Source organism: Streptopelia decaocto (genome assembly GCF_964273445.1).
Source record: "Streptopelia decaocto genome assembly, chromosome: 16".
In the NCBI taxonomy this organism is placed as follows: domain Eukaryota; kingdom Metazoa; phylum Chordata; class Aves; order Columbiformes; family Columbidae; genus Streptopelia; species Streptopelia decaocto.
The window spans coordinates 10,839,985-10,857,634 of record NC_138671.1 but is presented as its reverse complement, the minus strand read 5'-3'; the positions used below and the strand labels follow the sequence as shown (position 1 = coordinate 10,857,634).

Here is a 17,650-nt window from a genome sequence, read left to right as displayed (position 1 = left end):
TTCCTGTAAATAAGGGACAGAAGTTAGCTCAAAGCACAGAGCTGTAGGTGCTATGAAAATAGAAGCTTAGGTAGACACCTCTGTGTATGTTTTTCTTTTAACATACCATGACACTCTCTGCATGTCTTTCACTCAGAGGTAACATGTAGTGCATAAGAATAATGCAGCTGAGATGGCTGATAGACCACATGAGAATACAGATTTGTACATGTTCACTGTGCCTCTCTTGTTCAGATCAGGATCTGAATGAAGGAAAAAATATTTAACAATACTCTTCATTCTCTCCACTGCCTCCAAAAAAAAAAAATGGCATGATATGGCCTTATGAAGTCCCCAGCACCTCTGTGAAATTCTGGATCCAAGATGTGTAGGTGAAGGTAATAGTAATCAGATTGAAAGGAGAAAAAGATGCATAATTGTGGGGTATTAGTGAATCACCTAAACAGTGCTGTGTCTGTTGTAAATTGATTCTCTTCTACATCCTTTTCACTGGCAAGAAAAATTCATTATTAATTAAAGTTTTCACTGCCCATGAAATAAAAGCATGTGCAACACATCAGATAGCTAAAGGACACAGGCTAAATATACAGCAATAGCCAGAGATTAATGGGAATCCATAGCTAAGTAGGGTAACAAAACTAGCAGAATGGAGAGTGAGAAGAACCTACTCGTGTTCTGTATGCAAAGGAAACTACGGTCTTTATTGTCTACACACAATTGCAAAGACAAATTACACTGCATAAGAAAGAGACCAAGAGGTTCACATTTTGTGCATCCCTCCAGTCACTTGTCTGCCTCAAGACATCCTCACTCTTCTTCTTCTATTTTTTTGCTGTGAAACTCCCGACTCTTGACTCGGAGCTTGTTGACCTGCGACTCTGCAATGTCAGCCCGCTCCTCGGCTTCCTCCAGCTCGTGCTGGATCTTGCGGAACTTGGAGAGGTTGACATTGGACAGTTCCTCCTGTGTGGGGAGAGGGAGTTGTTGATGAGGAGCCCAGGGCAGGGCTTTCACTCCTGCTGCAGCTCGGCCTTGTCTGGCTGCGGGATTTCACAGGGCTCCATCCCCCACCCACTGACGCTTACACACAAGCCTCACACAGACCTCCTCCTCCCTTACTCAGGACCCCACTAGAACAAGCTTCACCACTACTGTGTCACTCCTGAGGAGCTAATTCATCACTTGGGTGTGTCATTTGGGTCTTTATTCTGCCACTATTTGCTGCCCAACTATCAGTGTGTTTTATTAGGTTGAGAAAGACCCTGAAGCCTTCTGCTGTTGATCAGCAGCAGAGATGCATGAATTCCTCAGTCACTGGATGTGGCCCCTCTGTTTGTTTAGTCTGACCTCCTGTATAAAACAGGATACAGAACTTCCCCACATTATCCCAAATCACACGGTGCCCAGAACTCAGCGAGGCTTCATGACACCATAGTGAAATGGCGTAACCAAGAGTGTCTGAGTGTTTGTCTCATGCTCCTTTTCTGGTGTTCAGAGTCAGCTCAGTGAGCAAGCTGCCCTGATAGAAGGTGACTCTTGTACATTCTCCAAACAATACTCACAGCCTCCTCGGCTTGTCTCTTGTAGGATTTCACCTTCATTTGCAGTTTGTCCACCAGATCCTGAAGCCTGAGGATATTCTTACGGTCTTCCTCAGACTAAAGGAGTTGACAAACAAGACAGAGAATGAATTATTTGCTTTCCATGAAGTAAAGTTAACAATTCCCCTTGGGGATGGCGTGTGCAAAATTCGACTTACATTGAGAAAACTCTGTCAGTCCAAGGAGACCTCCTGCCTTACCTGGTAGGTCAGCTCCTTCACCCTCCTCTCGTACTTGCGCACACCCTTCACGGCTTCAGCGCTGCGCTTCTGCTCAGCATCAACCTCCCCTTCCAGCTCCCGCACCTGCAAGGACAAGCCCATCTTTGGAGCTTCTTTGATGGCTGCTTATGTGACATGTTCACTCATGTACAAAGAGCAGCCCTACGCACTCTGGCCTCCAGCTTCTGGATTTGCTTCTTGCCTCCCTTCAGGGCCAACTGCTCAGCCTCATCCAAACGGAGCTGTAGGTCCTTCACCGTCTGGTCCAGGTTCTTCTTCATCCTCTCCAGGTGGGCAGTAGTGTCCTGCTCCTTCTTCAGCTCTTCTGCCATCATGGCTGCCTGATGAGAGCAAAGGGTCAAGTCCATTTGGGGGCTGGACACAGTTTGAAGGAGAATACATCCAGCATCAGCAATGAAAGGAGACCCCAACTCACATCTGTGATGGCCTTCTTGGCCTTCTCTTCAGCATTGCGGGCTTCCTGGATCGTATCCTCCATTTCACTCTGAATTTGAGTAATGTCTGTTTCCAGCTTCTTCTTGGTGTTGATTAAGCTGGTGTTCTGTGTAACAGGAAATATGTGGTTTGTACTGTTAGACCTAATGCCTCCACTTGAAGAGCTAAAAGTGTGTGTATAGGTTATGAAAGTCTTTAATGCAACAGCCACAGCAGCCAAGCAGACAGGCAATAATGTGGCATGACTTGTCAAGTGTTTACATAGTAATCATTTACAAGGTGCATAGCAATCTCACTCTTTGTTATACCTTTTTGATGGGATTAGTTTCCAGTCGAGTGCCTGACCTGAGTATGGAGGAGCTGCACACGTTCGGTGGCATCCAGAAGCTCCTGCTCAGCCAGTTTCCTCGAACGCTCCGTCTGCTCCAGAGCTGCCCGTAGCTCCTCAATTTCAGCCTGCAACAGGTTTGCTCTGCGCTCCACCATGGCCACCTGCTCCTTCAGGTCCTCCTGTGTCCTCAGAGCATCATCCAAGTGTATCTGGGTATCCTGAGAAAGGGACAAGAGAAATTACAAAGGTACCAGTGTGTGCTTGCATGACAAAATATTCAGGGGTGTCATCTCTCTTTCATAGCTTTGCTGAACGGACCTTGAGCACTCCCTGGGTGTTCCTCAGGTTCTTTTGTGCCTCTGCAGCCACGCGGTTGGCATGGCTCAGCTGGATCTCCATTTCATTCAGGTCTCCCTCCATCTTCTTCTTCAGCCGCAGGGCTTCATTCCTGCTCCTGATCTCAGCATCCAGGGTGCTCTGCATGGACTCCACAATTCTGAGGTGGTTTCTCTTCATCTGGTCAATCTCCTCATCTTTCTCTGCTATCTTCCTGTCAATCTCTGACTTCACTTGGTTGAGCTCAAGCTGGAGGCGCAGGATCTTCCCCTCTTCATGTTCCAGGGAGGCCTGGACAAAGTCAGCAGGAACAGTGACTTAAACCATTGCTTGCTTCCTAAGTCATCACTTAAGCAGTACTTCTTGAAATCTAGGCTTGCTTTCCTGCCAGCTCTGCAGATAACTACTCCCATACTTTCCATCTGGGCCCCATTTCCCAGCACTGTGTGTACCTCAGCTTCCTCCAGAGCAGCCTGGATTTCAGATTTCTCCTGCTCAATCTGCTTCTTGACTTTCTCCAGCTCATGAATCGCCTTTCCTCCCTCTGCAATCTGCTCCGTGAGGTCGGAAATCTCCTCTGTGGGAACAAACACCAATGGCATGGTCAGGCAAAGAGCACAACGGGAAGGGCCCTGTCACACCAAGGTGACAGACATCCCTGCCCACCTGCAGGCACAGACCCATGTGCAGCAGTGCGTAGTGCTGGACAGGAGAAAGCCCTGCCAGGAGCAGAGGGCCGGGCACTTACGCTGCAAGTTCTTGTTCTCCCGCTTCAGCGTTTCCAGGTGGTCCAAGGACTCCTCATAGGCATTCTTCATCTTAAAGAGCTCCGTGCTGAGAGAGCGAGACTCCTTCTGGGAGGCTTCCAGCTCAGCCTGCGTCTCCTCGTACTTCTGCTTCCATTCTGCCAGGATCTGAAGAGAAACCAGGTGTGAGTTTGGATGTGGCCATCAGGAGGGGATGCTCTGCCCAGGAACCCCACGTCTAGAGCCCAAAAGACCTTGTCAAAGTTCTTCTGCTTCTTATCCAGAGCTGCGCAGGCAGCGTTTGATCGCTCCACATCAATCATCAGGTCCTCCACTTCATTCTGCAGCCTCTGCTTTGTCTTTTCCAGGGAGGCACATTTGGCATTCACAGCTTCAACATGTTCCTCTGCCTCCTGCAGGCGCTGTGCCAGCTTCTTCCTGGCAGGAGATCAGCACAGCTCCAGGTTAGAGCTTAAGGGTCTACCACATCTGTGTCATGACACCTTCTGAGTATCTGGCCTGTCCTAGCTGTTCTAGCTCAAGGGTTCCATTTGTGCTTCCAATCTCTTTTTCCACAGCATGCCTATCCTCTCCCTCCCGGCTTCCTCCCCTTTATGGCAAAGATGGTCTATTCCTGCCTTGGTCTCACCACTGTTCTAACCCAAACTTAGAGACTCCTATTTCCCTTGACAGCCTCAGTCTTCTCCAGCCATTCAACATCCCACTTCCCACATACTTGGCCTCCTCCAGCTCCTCCGTGCGCTGAATAGCGTCAGTCTCGTATTTGGTTCTCCACTGGGCCACTTCGCTGTTGGCCTTGGACAGCGCACGCTGCAGCTCCCCCTTGGCTTCCTGCTCCTCCTCATATTGTTCCCGGAGCAAGTCACAGTCGTGGCGAGCAGACTGCAGGGCGTGGGCCAGGGCGTTCTTGGCCTGTGGGAACATGGGGATTGGTAACCTGGATACTTGTCTTGAGATGACGCTTGATAGTGATACTGTCAAGAAATTACACATGACACTCAAATTAAGCAAATACAAAGCTGGGAGCTACTGCAGCCATCATCCATGTGTGCTGGCGGATCACATGTCTTAGTGACAGGGGCTCTGGGAACAGTCGTCTAGTGTTTCTACGTATGTGTCTGCATCCGGTCTTAGAGAGTATCGACAGATTCTCATGACTTCCATCATCAAAATCATGACACTTCCTTTCCTCTGTAGCCTATGAGTTGTGGTATGTGCATTACTGGAATTCCCTCAAGTACTACGTTAGTTTGGGTAAAGAATATTGAACCAGTCTGGATGACAGACAATTCTCCAGATACATTTAGGGATGATGTAGACTGTGTACAGCAGGGTGCTTGCAGACCTTTATTTCTTCTTCTAGATGCCTCTTGAGTTCCTCAATCTGTTGGGTAAAGCCTTGCTTGCCCCTGGACAGCTGAGAAATCAGAGCATCCTTTTCCTCCACCTGGCGTGAATATTCACCTGGGAAGAGGAAATTGAAGAAAGGCAACTAGACTAGTATTACTGTGAGAGTTTCTGCCTGTAAACCCATTTGATCAGGAGCGGCCTGGAAAGGTTTTAGCAGCTGTCACACTGTACCATGCGCTATCCTCACTGAGTGCAGGTTGTCCCATTGTACCTCAGGAATGAGGATATCTCACCTGATTCTGTCTGCAGACGAGCTCTTTGAGTATTGAGGTCATTGATCATGCGCTGATTCTGTTCCTCCTTTGTTTTAATCTCATTCAGCTGGTCTTCCAGAGTGCGGCACATCTTCTCCAGATTTGCCTAGGTAGAATACACATGGAAAAAAAGGAGATCAACACCTGCACTCTCATTATTCTAACAGCAGGGATCTTTTTAATGAGAATGTGGCTGGTAGATGTAGACTATGAGCCAGACCTTGGCCCCGTGGACATTCTCTGCTCCAGTTCCATACCTTGGCCTTGGAGACAGACTCCATGTTACTGGCCAAGTCATCAATCTCCATCTTCAGCTCGCTCTTCTCCTTCTCCAGCTTCTGCTTCACTCGCTGCAGGTTGTCGATCTGCTCCCCAAGCTCAGCTGTGCTGTCCGCGTGCTTCTTGCGCAGGGCGGCAGCCGTGGCTTCGTGCTGCAGCGTGGCCTCTTCCAGGTCACGACGCATCTTCTGAAACTCTGCCTCACGCTTCTTGTTCATCTCAATCTGAGCTGCTGTAGCCCCTCCTGCTTCTTCCAGGCGCTCGCTGATCTCCTCCAGCTCCCTGGAGAGGTCAGCGCGATGCTTCTCGGCTTTTGCCCGAGAGGTTCGCTCGGCCTCAATTTCCTCCTCCAGTTCCTCAATACGGGCCTGTGGAACATTAGGGACCCTTCACACCCAGTCCTTCCTCCTACCTGATGTGTTTCCAAAGTTCAGAAGGGAATGAACAGAGACTTGCCTGAAGCTCCTTGATCTTCTTCTGTAATTGCATGCCCATTGCTTGCTCATCCTCTATCTTGCTCTGGATCTGACTGATTTCAAAGTCTTTCCTGTGGGCAAATCAAAACATGTTAGAGATCAGGGAAAAAAGGCAAGCACAACCAGCCCAGCACTCAGGTGTCCCACAGCCACACTTACTTCTTCAGTTTCTCATCCAGCTGCTGCTTATCATTTTCCAAGTCCATTATGGTGTCTTGGGCCAGCTTCAGGTCTCCTTCCAGTTTCCTCTTAGCTCTCTCAAGGTCCATGCGCAGTTTCTTCTCTTGCTCCAGGGAGCCTTCCAGCTAAAAAGAACAAGACCCTCAGCTCATGACCAGTCAGGTCTAACTCCATACCTGTCCTGTTCTTGCTGTATGGCCATGTGCTCACATCGTCCACTTGCTGCTCCAGCTTGGTCTTGGCTTTGGTCAGCGTGTTGACTTTGTCCTCTTCTGCCTGCAGGTCATCCAGTGTCTGCTGGTGGGCCTCTTGGAGGGCTTTCTTCTCTTTTGTCAGCTTAGCAATGGTCTCGTCCAGGCCTGCCATCTCCTCTGTCAGGTTTTTCACCTGTTGATTTTAAGAAAGTGCTGAAAGTCTGTGTAGATGACTTGAATGCTGATACAGTGATCTTTTCACTTTGCAGTCCTTAACCAGGAGCTTGTTTTTTATTTGGACTGCCTAGCTTCACCACTCTGATGCTCCAAACCTCACTTTGTTTTGAGGATACCAGGCTGATATGGGAGACATCTGTCCCTTCATCCTTTATTTGACTCCCCGTGTGTGTACCTTGTTTTCAGTGGCATGTTTTTCCTTCTCCACTTTGGCCAACGTTAACTCGAGGTCATCAATGTCTTTCTTCAGTTCTGAACATTCATCCTCCAGTTTTCTCTTCTTGGCTGTCAGCTCAGCATTAATTTCTTCCTCATCCTCAGCCCTTTCAGTCACCTCCTTAATTTTGGCTTCCAGCTGGATTTTGGTTTTGATGAGCTGGTCACATCTTTCCTCAGCATCAGCCAAACTATCTGCTTCCTGGTGGAGAGACACAGATTTTAGGGGTTGTAATGTTTTGAAGTTTCTCTGCTCTGTCTTTTTTATCCCTGAGTAGGCACGCGTTCATACAGGACCGACCGTGGCCTTCCACTCCAGAAACTGGGAGACCTTGCCACGTGTCTATTGGGAAACCATTTTATCTGCTATCAACATTGATTCCAAATTTTTTGTGTCTCTTCAAATTGTCTCACAGAGAGTGTAGCTATGAGATATCTCATGCACTCACAAACACAGCACAACACAAGAGTGGTCACTTCAATTACTAGTTTCAGCAGGAACAAAGGCTTGGAGTCCTTTTCCCTGACAGGAAAAGTACTTAGTAGCTTTTTAATTGTCTCACCTTATAAGATTTGGGAAATGAAGGCTTTTCCATCTTTTGAGATTAGTTTATTCGAGAAAGAAATTTATCACCTTTCTGCATGAATTGAAATTGCTGAAAGACCAGCAGTGTCTTTGCCTTTGCTATCAGTCACCTCTGTGCCTTCTTTCCAGCCCATGCTGAGCATTTACAGTGCTAACTAGTTGATCACTTCATTTGGTGTGAAGAAACTGCCTTTTCCTAATTGAGTTTGAATGGGAAGTATCCATCTTTCTGAAAGTAATCCTGGCTTCCCTAGTGTAGCTGTAAATCGTGTATCCTTCTGAGCTTTGCCTTGACTCTGTTAGACAGATACATGGTGATGAATGTTAAGTAGGTGGAGATATTTCCCTTCAGTTCAGAGCTCTCTGCTGTGGGTTACTTGTTGCCCGGTGTTACGTGGCTCTTTTTTCAGGCAGCAGGAATGCCGGGTCTCGTGTGGGGCAGCCACGAGACTCACCATGCCCCTGCCAGTGCCTGTTTACGCAGTGTTAGAGTGTGCGATTTAGAACGTTTTCTACTACACATTATTCAGACTCCTGTGAGTCCCTGCTCAGGCTGAGAAGCGTTCTGGCTGTGTGACATTACTTTCCCAGGGAAAAATGAACAGTGATACTCACCGCCTGCACTTGGAGCTGCAGGTCATTTTTTTCCTGCAGCAGGACCACCATTTTCTCCTCCAGCTCCTTCCTCTTTGCCTCTGACTTTGCAAGTTCCTCCTTGGTTTTCTCAAATTCTTCCTTCATGTTGGCCATCTCCTTCTCAGATTCTGCGCTCTTCAGCAAGGGCTTGATCTTGAAGAACAACTTCATCCAGGGCCAGTGCTTCACATTCATGAATGCACGAACATTATACTGGATGCAAAATATGGACTCCCTAAAGTAAAAGTCACATGGCTATTGCATACTCTGCTGGCAGTGAATTTAGACTCAATTAGCCAAGTAGTATGAGAACATGATATGTGAGTGAGAATTGTCTACCTCCTCTCCACCATTTTCCGATACTCCACTCTCATCAGGAAGCCCCTGCACCTGGCTTGTATCATGGTCATAATCTCTGCTAGTTTCTCGTCTCTCATCTCCTCCAGCAGACCTATCAGCCCAGCTTTGAAGAACACCTTGAGAAAGGGAACATTGTCACACATCAGTCTCAGGTAGTGCGTAACACAGGTACACAGTGATGGAACACAAGACTTGTTTCTACCTTAGTGTGACCAAATCTGTACTGGGTGTGGTCCACATCAATGGACCCAAGAAGCTTCTCTGAAGCCTTCTTGCTGTCCATGAACTGACCTTCTGGAATAGCACTTGCATTAAGCACTCTGTATCTGTAGGAGAAAGCAGAGCATGGAGAAATCCACGTTACTGAAACCTGCACTGAGGCAGAGCCTCACAGCCTCCTCAGCAACAGCTGACTGTCTGACTCAGTCACGTCATGTGTTAGGGACAGTGAAAGCACTTTTACCTTTGCTTGAAGTCAGCATACAGGACTCTGCTGGGGAATCCTTTCCTGCAAATTCGGATTCCTTCCAGCACGCCATTGCACCGCAGCTGATGCAGCACTAGCTCATGTTCCATGGCACCTAACAATACCACCATTAGTGACTTCTCCATTGTTTGATACTCACCAGAAGAGCTTCTGGGACTTTTTTTTCCTCCTATTGAATCTGCTTACCTGGTGTTTTTGTTTCATTTGGGATGATGCATCGTACAAAATGGGGGTGAGTGCTGCGCAGATTTGTCATCAGCTTGTTTAAATTTTCCTGTGAGAGTACGATTTGAAGTTTACATCAGCAAATGAAAGATCTGCATCCCTGCATCTGCATCCCTGCTTCTATTGAATCAGATTATACTCAATTATACTCAATTGCAACATTTCCATATTAATATATGTTTGTGTTCATCCATCTTTCATTGTTGAACATTATTATTAAAAGGAAATACAATGTGGTTACTTTGCCATCATAATTTATGATTTACAAAAACTTGAATATTACTCCGAGAGACATGGCTTTGAAAGTCATGAACAATTCCTTATGCTTGTGCTCCTGTATCAATATATTGGTTGCACTTTCATATATGAGAATCAAAAAGCCAGGCTCTCTGGTTTTCAGGACTGCTTAGGAATTGTTCATGCCAGCAGTATTGAAAATATTCAGAATTCAAAAATCTCTCTTTGTTAAAACATCCTGAACTCTGTGCAATATCTGATAGAAACTGACCTATGTCAATATAAAAGTTAGCATAAACCCCACAGGTTTATGAAAAAAGATCTGAGTGTCAACCTCCTCGACTATTTCAAGGAGTTTTCATTTTGATATTTTAATAATTCCATGTTAAAAAAAAAAAAGAAAGGAAAGAAAATTTACCATCATTTAAACCGAAAGAATATTTACCTACAGTACATAATCTTCTTCAACCTCTTGCTAAAGGTCCTCAAGAGTTATAAAGTAACTTTTCACATTTTAAATTCCCTCCGTTCAAGGAAGAAGAGACAAAGTGACTAAAATACATACCCGGAAAAGGGCTGAGACAGTCTGGAAAGAAGAACCCTTCTTCTTGCCACCCTTTTTGCCACCACTCTCTGTAAATCAAATTAAAATATTAATGTTGAACATTGAATTTCAGAACAGAAAACAATTTTTAAACCTTTTCCTATTTGATTTCCTGTTAGCTTCTTCCCACATTGAACATGCAGCTTTCACAGAGCTGACCTGCATCTGCTCCACCATAGTTCGCAAAGAGTAAGGCCAATGTCTTCACAGACGATTTCTGGTACAACCCAATGACAGTTTCATTCAGAGGGTCCTTGTTCTTCTCCAGCCAGCCAGTGATGTTGTAGTCCACCGTGCCAGCGTAGTGCACCAGGGAGAAGTGAGCCTCAGCCTTGCCTTTGGCAGGTTTGGGCTTCTGGAAGTTGCTGGACTTGCCCAGATGTTGGTCATAGAGCTTGTTCTTGAAAGAGGTGTCAGTTGCCTTGGGGAACATGCACTCCTCTTCCAGGATGGAGAAGATGCCCATGGGCTGGAAGACATTACAACAGACAAGAAGCAGAAACAGATTGCTTGGTTGGAAAGAGGCTAGTGTTAAGACAAAAAGCTTTGTAACTAATCAGAAGATAATGTTGCTTCTGTTCTTTTCTGGACAATATGTCATAGAAAATTAAGTGAGATTCATAATTTTCATCCTTGATATTTTACCTTTACTTTTGGAACTACTCTTTAATATTTCTGGCAACATTACAGATTACAGAAATACAGTGCCTGGAATCACAGAATGGTTTGGGCTGAAGGGACCTCTGGAGATCCCCCAGTCCAACCTCCCTGCTAACGCATGGTCACTAGAGCAGATCACACAGTGTTGGTCCAGGTGGGTTTGAATGCCTCCAGAGAAGGAGACTCCACACCTGCTCTCGATAGCCTGTTTCAGGGCTCTGTCACCCTCAAAGTAAAGAATTTTCTCCTCATACTCAGGTGAAGCATCCTTTGCTTCAGTCTGTGCCTGTTGCCTCTCATCATATCGTTGGGCACCACTGAAAAGAGTCTGGTACACCCCCTTGACATCCACCCATGAGATATTTATAAACATTGATGAGATTCCCTCTCAGCTTCTCCAGGCTGAACAGACTCACCTCTCTCAGTTTCTCTTCTTAAGAAAGGTGCGGTAGGCCCCTAATAATCTTTGTAGCCCGGATTTTATTCCAGACATGAAAAAATTCTTTATGTATCCCTTAATAACTAGAGAATTCTAACATTAATGCACCTGAACAGGAAGGATACATTGTACACTTGTAAGGAAAAGGTACCTTCTCAATGAGCTCAATGCAGGCAGCCAGGTCCATCCCAAAGTCAATGAACTCCCATTCAATTCCCTCCTTCTTGTACTCCTCCTGCTCCAGCACGAACATGTGGTGGTTGAAGAACTGTTGCAGTTTCTCATTGGTGAAGTTGATGCACAGCTGCTCAAAGCTGTTGAACTGCCAAATGTAAAAAAAGAAATACAACTTTTTCAACATTCAGCCATTCCCACAAGGCTTTTCCCTGTGTTGTTCTAATCCTTCATGTGTCTCTTCAGATAAATACAAAGCCCCTTCCCTTTCTGCTCTGCCAGGAATCTTTCAGTGGGATTGTACAGGGATTCTGAAGAGAGAAAAGACATCTAATAAATTGTAATGTAGAGATTTTTGTTTGTTTGTTTTCATTCCATGTAAAATGAATTTTTAAATTATTATAATTATCCCTTATCCCTTAGGAATACCTTAATTCTTAATCAAATTTAGTAAATAACTTCAACACACTTTCTCCCATCAGAACAAATTTATTACTAGACCCTGCCTCTCCCAACACCCCAGCTACGAAGACTGTCTGTATTTAATACTCAAATATTTTTCTGCTTTTAAGATAGTGGCTTTAGATATTTCCAAGCCCTAGTATGGAAGCTTTTGGGGTTCTTTCACCAACAGCATGAGTATTTCTAAAGCCTTTTAATATTTCCCATACCTTTGGCCCATGTAACTTTGTCACAGATTTCTTCCTTTTTTCTTTTAACTAAGCTTGATATTCTGTGGTATTTGTTTCTCTCCTATTAAGATCTAAAGGTTGAAAGGGCCAATCTCTTTAATAGTGAGATTTCTTGATCACTGTTTTTTACAAAAATCTGACTCTTCATGAAAGAAGTCTTTGAATTTTCTAATGCCCATTGTCCCTTCCATGAAGCTGTTGTGAAAACTCTGTTCCTTACATCAAAGATCTCAAAGCCAGCAATGTCCAGGACACCAATGAAGTACTGTCTGGGCTGTTTTGTGTCCAGCTGTTGGTTAATTCGAACAACCATCCACAAGAACATCTTCTCATAGACAGCCTTTGCAAGAGCACCTACAGCATTGTTCACCTTAAACAAAGGAGAAATGCAGAAAAGTCATTGCTAAGAGAAAATCAGGGAATTTTATCTGTCTGAAGAGAAATTCTGAGGTACAATGATGTATTCCTAGCAACCAATGGTTTTACCTGCTCCACAGTTTGACCTTTGGTCACATATTCATTCCCAACCTTGACTCGGGGGTAGCAGAGGGCCTTGAGCAGGTCTGCTGAGTTCAGACCCATCAGGTAGGCAGCCTTGTCAGCAACTGAAACACAAGAGAGACAAAGAAAACATTTTTCTTTGTCCACCACTGGACAAGGACTGGATTGATCCATGGGTGTGTGTCAAGAAATGACATCAGCATTCAAAATTCTTGACTGCAAATCTTTTAATCTAGTATTACAGCAAGCATATTGAATACAGAAAAGCTGTGAAAGAAAATACTGGTTGTTTTGGAAAGTAGGTAGTTGTCAGTAAGAAACTTATCCTTTAATACTTTAACTAAATTTATAAACTGAAAAAATTATTTTCATAATGTTCACTTTAAGAATACATGAAGATTACAACTTGGCATGTCGGTTAAGACCTAAGAAAGCTCTTAGATTTAAACAGACCGTGTTCTACGCTACTGATAGAAGTACAAAGTGTTCCAAAAAGATGGACTCAATTTCAAAGACATAGTGATTTCAAACTGGGTCCATCTTTTTGAAACAGCCTCTAGGCACATGCCAAAGCTTAATCCATACCCCATGTATGAAAATAGAGAAGCTGCCCTTTCAAAAATCTTGTCAATAACCTCTACATGCTAAGTGAAAAAATACATTAAACTAGCCCATCAAAAAGTAACTGAAGTAACCCATCAGTAAGATATTCCAGGGATCAGAAAGTCAGGTTCACAGCCTCATGGACATTAAAAAAACATTACCTGGTTTTCACTATATAAAAAATAAAAAACTGTAGCTTTTGTCCTGACTGAAAACAAAAGTATCTTCCCAAAACTGATTTATTTATTAAGAGGTCAAAGGCTAAGGACCTTCTGTGCCATCAGGCTCTGCCTGCTCCTCTCGTTGTTTCTGCTTGAACTTCAGATTCCCATAGTGCATGACGGCCCCTGTCAGCTTGTAGATGGCAGTCTTTTCATCAGCGGTGAAGCCCAGGATGTCAATGGCACTCTGCAGTCAAAACAATCAAGTAAGAACATTGCCTAAAATCCTTAACAGTCACAGTACAAATATTTCTTTCAAGTACTTACATCTGTAGCCATCAGTTCCTCCTGGTCATCAATGCTGGGAACAGTGACCTCCCCTTGACTCACATAGTGGAAATCAAAAGGGTTGGTGGTGATGAGGAGCATGTCTGAAAGCAGGAAGAGGCAAGACACAGGTTTTGCCAAGCAGGTAATAGGGTGAACTGTTGCTCAGCAATCATCCTCAAAAAGTCATCATGATCCTTCCTACCAATTAGCTCCGGCTTCTTGTTGGACATGATCTGATAGAAGATGTGGTAGCTTCTTTCTGCAGGGAGCTGGAAAGTGACTCTGGACTTCTCCAGCAGATCTGGCAAGGAAGGCAGAAGAGTCAGGCACAGGAATGCACATGGAGGTGGGAATTTGGGGAGGAATGGGATCAGGCCAGGAGAGTCTCTTACAAGTTTCAATGTCTGCAGAAGCCAGTTTGCCTGTGGCTCCAAAGTGGATTCTGATGAATTTGCCCTGTTAAGGAGAAGCAGCAGCATTTCAGCCTGGATGGGCTCTTCTGACATCTCCTTTATGTGGGATACTGCCAGGGCCATCACTTGTCTTGGAAAGAGAGGGAGAGATTTTGTCCAAAGCAACAACTTACAAAGCGTGAGGAGTTGTCGTTCCTCACGGTCTTGGCGTTTCCAAAGGCCTCCAGCAGTGGGTTGGCGCTGATGATTTGATCCTCAAGCGTTCCCTGCAGGATGATAGATATTGCTGGTTATCCTTTCCAAAAATCATGTCAGGAACAGACAAAAGCTTTGATTCAAGCCAACATTTATTAATTTACCTGCATTTTGCCGGGCTCTTCCTTCTTCTTCTCCCCACTGGCTGCAATTGTTGCAAAGTACTGGATGACACGCTTGGTGTTCACAGTCTTCCCTGCACCGGATTCTCCGCTGTCAAAGCAAAGAGAGAAGCAGAGAGCGTGTGGTCAGGCAGGAGATCCCCTGGCACCGGGCAGCCCCGCAGGGACCCAGCAGGGAGTGTACGTACGTGATCAGGATCGACTGGTTCTCGCGATCTGTGAAAAGACAGTGTGTTCTTACTACTGCTGAACTGCAGAGAAACCAAAGGCTATAGAGAAACTAAGTATGAACTGAAGCTTCGTTAACAGTGCAGGAACACTGGATAGCAAATTCCTAATTAAAATGCCCTGGAAATGCAGCACTTAATCCTTCTCAGGATTTTTTGAAGTTGTCTGAATAAACAAATTAAGTCTTATTTGGATATGAATGTAAGATAAAATATACTATCTTTTTTTTTTAAGATAATGCTCTTTAAATCAAACTTGATATTTCTATGTATCAGACAAAACCAAAAGCAAATATTATTTTGTAATGTCAATATAATTTCAGTGACTTTAAATATGTAACGTAAAATGAATTAAATGTTATTAATATTTGATTCCATGCTTCATTTTAAGATAGAGAACCAACACTCCTGTAGCCTTGCTAATTCTGCTTTCCATAAGACTTTTTAATCCATAACTGCAAAACTTGCCTCCACAACATTACCAGTGTGTTTTCTCTGCTATTTATCTCATTTAAGGATGGGGATACTAGCTTACTCAACTGACACATATGATGTAAACATGACTCCATATATTTGAAAATTATCTGCAGAGAAAATGAAGATTTTTCCAGAATTGCACACTACAGTACGATTTGAAGAGCTGTCAATCAACTCACCATTTAACATGAACTGATAGGCGTTGTCAGAGATGGAGAAGATGTGTGGAGGGGCCTCACTGCGCTTCTTGCCTCTGTAGGCCAACACCACCTCCGGGTTGTACACCGGCAGCCACTTGTAGGGGTTGACGGTGACGCAGAAGAGACCCGAGTAGGTCTGCGAGGAAGGGACACAGCACGTTGCCTTCCCCTGAGCCTGGCAGAGCAGTTCTCCCAGCTCCCCAAAGGAAGACTGCTGCTGGTACTTACGTAGATCATCCAGGCTGCATAACGCTCTTTGAGGTTGTACAGCACAGCGGGTTCGTGGAGATGGGTCATCATGGCCATGTCCTCCACTTTATCGTACTTGGGAGGGTTCATGGAGAAGATTTGATCTTCCTTCACGGTCAGAGTCTGTCAAGAAAGAGAAACTGATATATGTCAGCTAAGAGCCCAGAATGGGAATCAAATAGTGTCCTGCAGCCTTGCATTTTACCCACCTCTCCAGCTTCAGTCTTGACAGTGACCTTCCCTGATTCCCTACTCTGGATTGTCCCTTTCACAAAGGATTCCTTTGCATGTACCACAAAGACGGATGACTTGGCGTCAAAAGGCTTGTTCTGGGCCTCAATTCTCTCCTTTTCTGACTTTCGGAGGTAAGGAGCTGCCTCCCCAAAAACAGCCATCTCAGCGTCTGACGACATGGCTGCACCTTATTGAAGACACGTCAGCAGAAGACTCTGAGGGGGAAGGAAGATACTTCCCATCAATTAGACAATAGTTTTCTGTGCCAGTGATGAAATCTCTTACATTTTCTACCTTTACAGTATTTAAACTAGAATATCATTTTCAGTAACAGTTACTAGTATATTAATAATTGGAAATAAAAAGATCCCATGGAAAGCAGATTGAAAATTCCAGCTATCAGAAGCAAACCCTCACTTCTGGTTATCAGAAGCAAGCAGAATGCAGTGAGGCATGTAGAATGAAGAAAAATTGCTGTCTCTGCAGTGCTACAGAACCCATACACTTACCTTGACACTGTCAGTAAGAGCAGGGCACAACAGTCTCAAGGAGGTTTTATAGAGTCTCGTATGCAGATCATTTGGACCCTTCCTCTTTCTTCGGTCAAAGCATTTTTGGCCAACATTCTCTGGCAAAACATTGTTTGGCAGACTTACCTAAAGACATAATTGTCATTTGATTTGGCTAGATATAATTAGAAATTTTTTCTATCTTACCAGCTACATGGCTATATCTACTATAAATAATTTGACGAGAGAATTAAGGAGGGAATCTTGATCAGTTAAGGCACTTAGAGAACTTGGATGCAGGACTTAAGGATTATGCTGACATATTTCTGGGTGACTTTCTGATCCATCCAAGATAGATTGTTTGTTACGTAGTTCTGCAACAATTCAAGCTATACAATGCAGGTAGTGGCACTTTTCTTATTCACATGATGCAGTGAGTTTTATGAAGAAGTATTTGAAAAATAACAAACAAACCTACAACTCATTCTGACTAAAACCAAGGTGTTTTTCTTGATAATAGAAAACCAGGAATATAGCGTAACTCAAATTCCTGCAGGGACAATATATCAGCTCTTGAAATACAGCTCATGTATAGAGTGTTTGAGGTGATTTCCAGGGTCTTAAGATAAACACAAATGCTGATGGAAATAAAGATATTATGAAGACAAACATAAAGGTGTATTATTTTTAAAATATTTCATATTTGAAAGATATATCATTTCCCAGAAAGGTGAGGTATCTGAAGACATTCTGCATGTCCCTAATAATAAACAAGGAGTTGAAAATTGTTGTGGCATCTACCACATAACATGTAAGAACAAAAGATGGCTTCCGATTTTAACAGTGAAAAATCACAGCATCCTGTGAAGTGTAACAGTGTTTTTAGTTGAGCAAAAAGATAAAATTCCTGATTTACAGAGTTCATCCAGAGGAAATATATAACAACTCTTACTTGAGTTGTTTCAAATTGTGTCAGATCTAAACAAATTCTTCTTCTGGTCATTGGCATTTTGTTTATTTAAAGAGCTCAATGGATAACACGTCCATGGATGGTGCATTGATCTGATCCAATACCCAGCATCAGGCAATGTTCTGTGCTTGTAAAGCCCATTCCAATGAGGGCTGCAGCACTGCAGTGCAGAGTTTTTGGAGCCGAAACCCAGAGCTCACTGCTGAGCTCCACGCTCAGGGCCCGGGGAGGCTGATGGAAATGCTCTGCACCCTGCCCGGGAGAGCCTGGAGCCGGTGGGAAACAGCGAGACAGGGGGACATCTGAAGTCCTGCCTGGGAGGACTCCCTATGGGGAGCAGC

At 44.4% G+C, this 17,650-nt stretch overlaps 1 protein-coding gene across 1 annotated transcript; it reads right to left on the bottom strand.

Moving 5' to 3' along the window:
* Positions 1 to 693: 693 nt before the first annotated feature.
* LOC309447046 (myosin heavy chain, skeletal muscle, adult-like) lies at positions 694 to 16,024 on the bottom strand. Its single transcript, XM_082067306.1, has 38 exons — positions 15,806 to 16,024; positions 15,576 to 15,719; positions 15,327 to 15,483; positions 14,632 to 14,659; positions 14,426 to 14,534; positions 14,240 to 14,332; positions 14,046 to 14,109; positions 13,856 to 13,954; positions 13,651 to 13,754; positions 13,432 to 13,570; positions 12,545 to 12,663; positions 12,279 to 12,428; positions 11,344 to 11,514; positions 10,253 to 10,562; positions 10,055 to 10,122; positions 9,214 to 9,301; positions 9,004 to 9,121; positions 8,743 to 8,866; positions 8,520 to 8,656; positions 8,160 to 8,415; positions 6,918 to 7,160; positions 6,522 to 6,698; positions 6,291 to 6,436; positions 6,112 to 6,202; positions 5,634 to 6,023; positions 5,356 to 5,482; positions 5,058 to 5,176; positions 4,428 to 4,624; positions 3,946 to 4,129; positions 3,694 to 3,859; positions 3,398 to 3,522; positions 2,928 to 3,236; positions 2,624 to 2,827; positions 2,259 to 2,384; positions 1,993 to 2,163; positions 1,802 to 1,906; positions 1,563 to 1,658; positions 694 to 963 (listed from the first exon to the last, which is right to left on the bottom strand). Exons 1-38 carry the CDS (start codon positions 16,007 to 16,009, stop codon positions 808 to 810), a joined length of 5,814 nt encoding a protein of 1,937 aa, XP_081923432.1. The 5' UTR covers positions 16,010 to 16,024; the 3' UTR covers positions 694 to 807.
* Between the last annotated feature and the right edge of the window lie 1,626 nt (positions 16,025 to 17,650).

Excerpts from the sequence above, each read along its gene's own strand:
- LOC309447046 (XM_082067306.1), bottom strand. The coding sequence starts at position 16,009 with ATGTCGTCAGACGCTGAGATGGCTGTTTTTGGGGAGGCAGCTCCTTAC. Across the intron at positions 14,660-15,326 it reads CTATCAGTTCATGTTAAATG|ATCGCGAGAACCAGTCGATC; the intron begins GTGAGTTGATTG and ends GTCTTTTCACAG. Across the intron at positions 3,237-3,397 it reads CTGCTCTGGAGGAAGCTGAG|GCCTCCCTGGAACATGAAGA; the intron begins GTACACACAGTG and ends GACTTTGTCCAG.